At 50.9% G+C, this 6,619-nt stretch overlaps 1 protein-coding gene across 5 annotated transcripts; it reads left to right on the top strand.

Moving 5' to 3' along the window:
• The first annotated feature begins 642 nt into the window (after positions 1-642).
• On the top strand, positions 643-6,141 carry SP8 (Sp8 transcription factor). Of its 5 annotated transcripts, XM_084978458.1 has the most exons (4): positions 643-804; positions 1,537-1,633; positions 1,780-2,006; positions 2,124-6,141. In XM_084978458.1, exons 3-4 carry the CDS (start codon positions 1,813-1,815, stop codon positions 3,274-3,276), a joined length of 1,347 nt encoding a protein of 448 aa, XP_084834584.1. In that variant the 5' UTR covers positions 643-804; positions 1,537-1,633; positions 1,780-1,812; the 3' UTR covers positions 3,277-6,141. The 5 variants fall into 5 exon arrangements, with proteins under 5 accessions (XP_084834584.1, XP_084834583.1, XP_084834582.1 ...); XM_084978457.1 differs by lacking the exon at positions 1,537-1,633; XM_084978456.1 differs by having other exon boundaries at positions 1,780-6,141.
• The last annotated feature ends 478 nt before the right edge of the window (positions 6,142-6,619 follow it).

Raw genomic sequence — 6,619 nt, 5'->3', positions numbered from 1 at the left:
GGCTGGCTGCACACACACCCATACAAGCACACACGGCCCCCTCTTCTCTCTCACACAAACACACACAGCCTTCTTCTCTCCCACGTCACGCGCACACACACTCATCCACCCTCCCTCCTCTTTCACACATACAAATTCACACTCACACTCCTTCCTTTCCCCCAACACCAAACACACTCAAGACACCACCACCCCCCTTTACACACCGTCCCTTTTCCTAGGTTTGTCACTCAGCTACACTACGCTCACACCCTTCCCCTCAACACTTTACTGATCTGTCCCTCTACCCCCTTTTGTCACACAGGCAGTTAAATTGTCACTCACAAACCCCTCTCCGTCTCCGCACTGTCCCTCCCCTCCCACACCCCACAGTCACAGTTACACTGCCAAACTCTCCTCCCCAAGGTCCTCCCCCACCACTCAGTCTGCATAGTCTTCTCAGCTTGGTTACACACTTACACATTTACACTGTTACACACACACACACACACCCGCTTTGTAACACAAACGCGGTCGCCCGCGCCCCACCCTCTACAGCTCCCCCCGCCCCCTGCGGCGGCCGGCGGCGGCGCCGATGACCTCACGGCGCGCGCGCGGCGCGGCCCGGCGAGGCCGCAGATTGGCTGGCCGCGCCTCCGCGGCACTTCAAAGCCGGAGAGGGAGCTACAATTGTGGTGGAATGGGCGGAACTGATCATTGTATTGCACACCTCTAAAAAAAACACTGCCTCTGATTTATCAATATAAAAAAGATCCTCTGAGAGGAGGAGGGCACTTTTGTGTGATGGCAACTTCACTTCTAGGGGTGAGTCTCAGGATTTTCTCTTGCTGGTTTAATTAGTTTCCTTTTATTGCCTATCGGAGGGGGTTAAAGTCGCCCCGGCCAGGCCACGGGCTATCAGTCTCTATTGAGAGCTTCCCCCCCACCTTTAAATACAAGTGAGTTTGGAGAAAAGGAAGAGGGGGAGAGGGGGGTAGAGTCACTTTTTTCGGCGCAGGGAAAGGTTCGAAGGGCATTTAGACAAGCCACCTCGCAGCGCCCGGCCGCTCCCCGCCCGGGAGACTTGCGCCCAGCCCATTTTACGTGCGACGATTTCGGGGGTAAAGAAAGCAAGTTTTTCCTCCTGGGCAAACTGCAGATTTCCCTCTCCCCCTTAAAAAATTCCGCAGCCCGCCTTGTCTTGCAGGTACGTTGAACCCGTCTCTCTCTTAACTATTCTAGACTCTTTTTTTTTTTTTTTTTTGGTTAAGAAAATCAGGAAGAGCGAGCCCTGTAGTCTTCTGTCTTTTGGCCTGGGAGAGACAACCCAGGATGGGTTTCTGGGGACCGGAACAGGATTTTCAAAGCTCTCTGTGGATTACAGGGGTAGCGCTCGTAAAAGCAATCTAGTGGTATTTCCCCAGGATTCTCCGCAAAGGAATCTTGTTTCCTCCCCAATCTGGACTTTTTGCTTGCTTGCTTGTTTCGAAGTGCCTGGGGTCTTGTGTCCTCGAGAGTGTTGTTTTAGGTGAGAATACTTGTCAAACTCTTCCTTAGCATGGCGCTTTGCTCCCGAATCAGACGCCAGCAACCAAACTTGTCCCCTTCCGTAGAGTAGGAAGCAGCCGGGCGCCGGGGCTGTTGGGGGAGCCAGGTGAGTTGGTGGCGGCGCGCCGCAGCGAGAAATGGGGTGCAGTGGGGCGTCTTGGAGGTTACCAGAGGCCTGATGCACATTTCCTCCCTCCCTCCCCTACCGGCCCTTTGCCCACCTCCCCTCCCCCATCCCTTCTCTTCTCTCAGGAAGAACCGAGGTTGGGATCGACTCCTCTGGCCATGCTTGCTGCTACCTGTAATAAGATCGGCAGCCCCAGCCCGTCTCCCTCCTCCCTCTCGGACAGCTCATCTTCCTTCGGCAAAGGCTTCCACCCCTGGAAACGTTCCTCGTCCTCTTCCTCTGGCAGCTGCAACGTGGTGGGCTCCAGTCTTTCAAGCTTCGGCGTGTCAGGAGCCTCCAGGAACGGCGGCTCGTCTTCGGCCGCGGCGGCGGCGGCGGCGGCAGCGGCGGCGGCCGCGGCCCTGGTGTCCGACTCCTTCAGCTGCGGCGGCTCGCCCGGCTCTAGCGCCTTCTCCCTAACCTCCAGCAGCGCTGCCGCCGCCGCTGCGGCCGCCGCCGCCGCTGCCTCGAGCTCGCCCTTCGCAAACGACTACTCGGTGTTCCAGGCCCCTGGCGTATCCGGCGGCAGCGGCGGCGGGGGCGGCGGCGGCGGCGGCTCCTCGGCGCACTCGCAGGACGGCTCCCACCAGCCCGTGTTCATCTCGAAGGTGCACACCTCGGTGGACGGCCTGCAGGGCATCTACCCGCGCGTGGGCATGGCGCATCCGTACGAGTCGTGGTTCAAACCCTCGCACCCCGGCCTGGGAGCCGCAGGCGACGTGGGTTCGGCCGGCGCCTCCAGCTGGTGGGACGTGGGCGCGGGCTGGATCGACGTGCAGAACCCAAATGGCGCGGCGGCGCTGCCCGGCTCGCTGCACCCTGCCGCCGGGGGGCTCCAAACCTCGCTGCACTCGCCGCTCGGAGGCTACAACTCGGATTACTCAGGCCTGAGCCACTCCGCCTTCAGCAGCGGCGCCTCTTCTCATCTGCTCAGCCCCGCGGGACAGCACCTCATGGACGGCTTCAAACCGGTGCTGCCCGGCTCCTACCCGGACTCGGCCCCGTCGCCGCTGGCCGGCGCTGGGGGCTCCATGCTGAGCGCGGGGCCGTCGGCGCCGCTGGGGGGCTCTCCGCGCTCTTCCGCCCGCCGCTACTCCGGCCGCGCCACCTGCGACTGCCCTAACTGCCAGGAGGCCGAGCGGCTGGGCCCGGCCGGGGCCAGCCTGCGGCGTAAGGGCCTGCACAGCTGCCACATCCCAGGCTGCGGCAAGGTGTACGGCAAGACGTCGCACCTCAAGGCGCACCTGCGCTGGCACACGGGCGAGCGGCCCTTCGTGTGCAACTGGCTCTTCTGCGGCAAGCGCTTCACGCGCTCCGACGAGCTGCAGCGGCACCTGCGGACCCACACCGGCGAGAAGCGCTTCGCCTGTCCCGTCTGCAACAAGCGCTTCATGCGCAGCGACCACCTCAGCAAGCACGTGAAGACGCACAGCGGCGGCGGCGGCGGCTCCGCGGGATCGGGCAGCGGCGGCAAGAAGGGCAGCGACACCGACAGCGAGCACAGCACCGCAGGCAGCCCGCCCTGCCACTCCCCGGAGCTGCTGCAGCCCCCCGAGCCCGGGCACCGCAATGGCCTGGAGTGACGCGCACCCCGCCCTGGCCCCTCTCCCCGACCCCCCGCCCACCCCTGTCCGCTGGGCCCTGTCGGTCCTGGGCCCAGCTCCAGCCTCTCTCCACTGCACCCTGCTCACTCGGTCTGTCTCTGTCTCTGTCCTGTTCTCTTTTAACTCCTTCTGTGACTTAACTTTGTAAAGGGGATATGGACATGTAAGTAACACGCGTTGCTCTCTCGGGCCCTGGCTGTCCCACTCCTCTGGGTAACCCTGGCGGAGCCCATAACAGCCCAAGCCGGCGCCTCGCCGGGCCTGTAATCCTGGTCCTCTCCACCCTCCGACGACCCCAGCTGTGACGGGTACTTGAGAGGGAGGCGGCCGCTCAAGGTAGAGCTGAACCGATCCAGTGCCTGGGAGACCAGGGGCCTCGGCACTGGCGGGAACAACTCCGCTGAGTCAGATTGAGCGGCGCCGTTCGGAAGGCGAGGCAGGAGGCCCGGCCAGAGCCTCCCTGCCAGGGCAGCCGACGACTTGCCTCCAGAACCGCGGCCTCAGGCTTCTCGGCTGCTGAGCGCCCTTTCTAGCCGCTGCACGCTGCTGCCCGCCCTGCGCGGAGCCGTCGGTGCCCATCTGGGGGCACAGAGAACACGGAGTTTGCCTAGTTTAGCTCTTCAGCTGTCAGCTCTGCCTTTTTCTTTGTTCCCTGAGGTGGAACCCATACAAGTTTCAGTTAAGGGCAGTCTTGGCGAATTGATGCAGCAGCCCTCTTAGAGCTTTATAACTTTTCTTTTTTTTTAAACTAAACTAAAGATAAAAGCAGCATCCTTCCACTTAGTTTCCTTTCTAGATAGTTCTCCCTCTAGCAGTGAGCAAGTCTTTCTCTCGAAACTGTGCTAATATTGATCCCAAAGTTATTTTGATCGCATTAACTTAACTTCTGGGGTGGGGGTGGGGTGAGGGTAGGTGTCTTTTTCTTATGCAAAATACCCCTTTCCGGTGAGACCAGATTAACTATTTCCTTGTTTGTCGTCCTCTACCTCGTTTTTCGCCACTCCGGAGCATAATCTTTCTTGTTCTTTCTTTCTCTTCCTTCCTTCATTTCTTTCCTTCTTTCTTTTCTTTCCTTTCTTTCTTTCGGTAGTCCAGCCATCGATTTGTATAGTACTCATTTCTGTAAATTCTTACAATTCGTTAAAGATTCTTAGGGTTAACTTTTTTGTGATTAAACTTAAAAAAAAGTGAAGAAGTTATCGTTTATTTCAGAAGAGGCTGTAGTTTAAATGCCAAAAGGGAAAATGGGGGGGGGACTTTGTAAGATATATCTGAACCTAATGGTTTGTACAACTGGAGAATCGTTCTAGATTAGTTATCAATTAACTATAACTCCACCAGTGTACCGGTGTGAGGTGCAGTTGTCCAGGAGACGATTTTGTATAGTATTTTTCTTGTACATTACTTCCGGTAAATATTTGAAGATATATTGAAGTAAACTTGATTTTTTTTGTCACGAGAAAATATTAAGAGTTATTCTTGCAGTTCTGATGAGCTGTAGGTTTTTTGAACTCACTTCTGGAGGTGCAGAGCCACAAACGCACTTTCGGGGCCTAGTTTTGCTCGAATATGAATTTAGATAGGTATCAAACTGTAACTAAGACAATATTTGATAAATGTGGGATGACAATTTAATGGAGCATGTACTTATTTGCATTTGCTGGCAGTTCAGGCATAGTTAAAGTGAGAGTTCTCCTATATTTCATAATAACTGGGTCTGCCAAAACCCATGTGTTAAATAAATTGTCCAAGTGAAACTCAGCTAACTTTGGCCTTTGTGTATTTCCTGAAGGTAATATTGTTAACTGTTAATAAACACTCCTGACACTACATTTAAATGTTTGCAGATGATGCAAACTAATTGCTCATTGTAATGTTGAAATAATTTGGATATTTCACATTGAAATGAAAAGCCTTTCTCTGGAACATTTTAGAATTGCATTTTAAATGCATGAAATGTAATTGATTTATTTGTAATATTTTAAATGGTATTAATAAACTCAGATAAAAGACTAGGCCAGTTAATTTGTTTTTTTTTTTTTTCCTTTTTAAACTATGGACATTTGCATTTTATCTTCAGTTAAATGTCTAATTTAAACAAAATATAACCCTGTTTTGTGGTAATATTTAAATAATTGCCTTTAAGATATTACTTAGATGGAATGATATGTTTGGCAAAGCTGTGTTTTCTCTATTTACCAAGATAAAAACTATAGTGTCTAAGAAATATAATTAATTATTACCAGTAGATTTAGCTCAAAGCATCAAGATTTACGGACCTCTTAAAATTTGTACTAAGTCACCAAACAATTCAAAGGAATCTCTCTGTTCTGCTTCCTTCTCACTCTTCAGAAGGAGTCAGGTTGTTGGCCATGGATTGCATTTGGTATTTAAAAGGCCAAGCCTTACACTGAAAGATCAATACATCTAAAATAAAAACATGGGTTTGGGGATAACTTTTGTTGTTAGGGGGTGGAGGAGGTCAAGCTAACAAAAGCTTGTTTTTGGCATTCCATGTCTTAGCTAAAGATTATGTAGAGGTAAATATCAGTAGTACATTCCTGTTGAAATGAGTTATCTGTTCTTTTAAAGTCTCTAAACAGCCACCAAAGAATAGGAAGGTTAAACCTTAATCTATCTACTAGGCTATTGTTCATAGGTGTCAATGATGCCAATAAAAAAATATTGTCTTCTTATGTCTAAGTGCATTTAAGCAATGGGTGTTTCTTGAGCCATACTTTGAAACATAAAATACTTTAAATGTTGATTGTTGTTATATCAAACTTCTTCACTATTAGATTAATATTATTTTGAAACAAATTGAATAAAAAGTTAGTGTGTTCAGATTCTTTTAAGTTTAGCTTCTTTCTTTCTGTTTGCATTTTCCCCACCCTAATTTAAACCTTGGTATATATTGTGAACTGGAAAATTTATTATCCATAGAAACAATAAAAAATATGGAGTACTATAAATCCTCTAAATTTAGAAGAAAAAAGTAATTAGGGATAAAATACTTTAGAACAAAGCAGTTTGTGGGCAAGTAGCAAAGTATCTTAATCCTGCTGCCTATGCAGATGTTTGAGACCTCCAATCCCTATGGTTTTAGGCAAGCAAGTTAGCTCTGATTCTTTGATATGCTATAGCTGTAAGTAATGTTTTTTTTTTTTAAGTAAAATAGTCTTTTTCTGTCACTTTCTTCCTAGGGATAACACGCAGAACACAATTTAAGTGTTGTTGCTTTTTTAATTGAAAGATGCAGTGCTGAGGGATTCGGAGAAACCAGTTCTGAAGGAGTTAAATTAGTGGCAGGTAAGAGGAAAGC

Source organism: Sus scrofa, chromosome 9, assembly GCF_054392235.1.
Source record: "Sus scrofa isolate SSC_HxYL_T2T_F1_AM1 chromosome 9, Sscrofa_HxYL_maternal_Yorkshire_Landrace_v2.0, whole genome shotgun sequence".
NCBI lineage: Eukaryota > Metazoa > Chordata > Mammalia > Artiodactyla > Suidae > Sus > Sus scrofa.
This window is presented reverse-complemented; position numbering and strand designations above follow the sequence as displayed.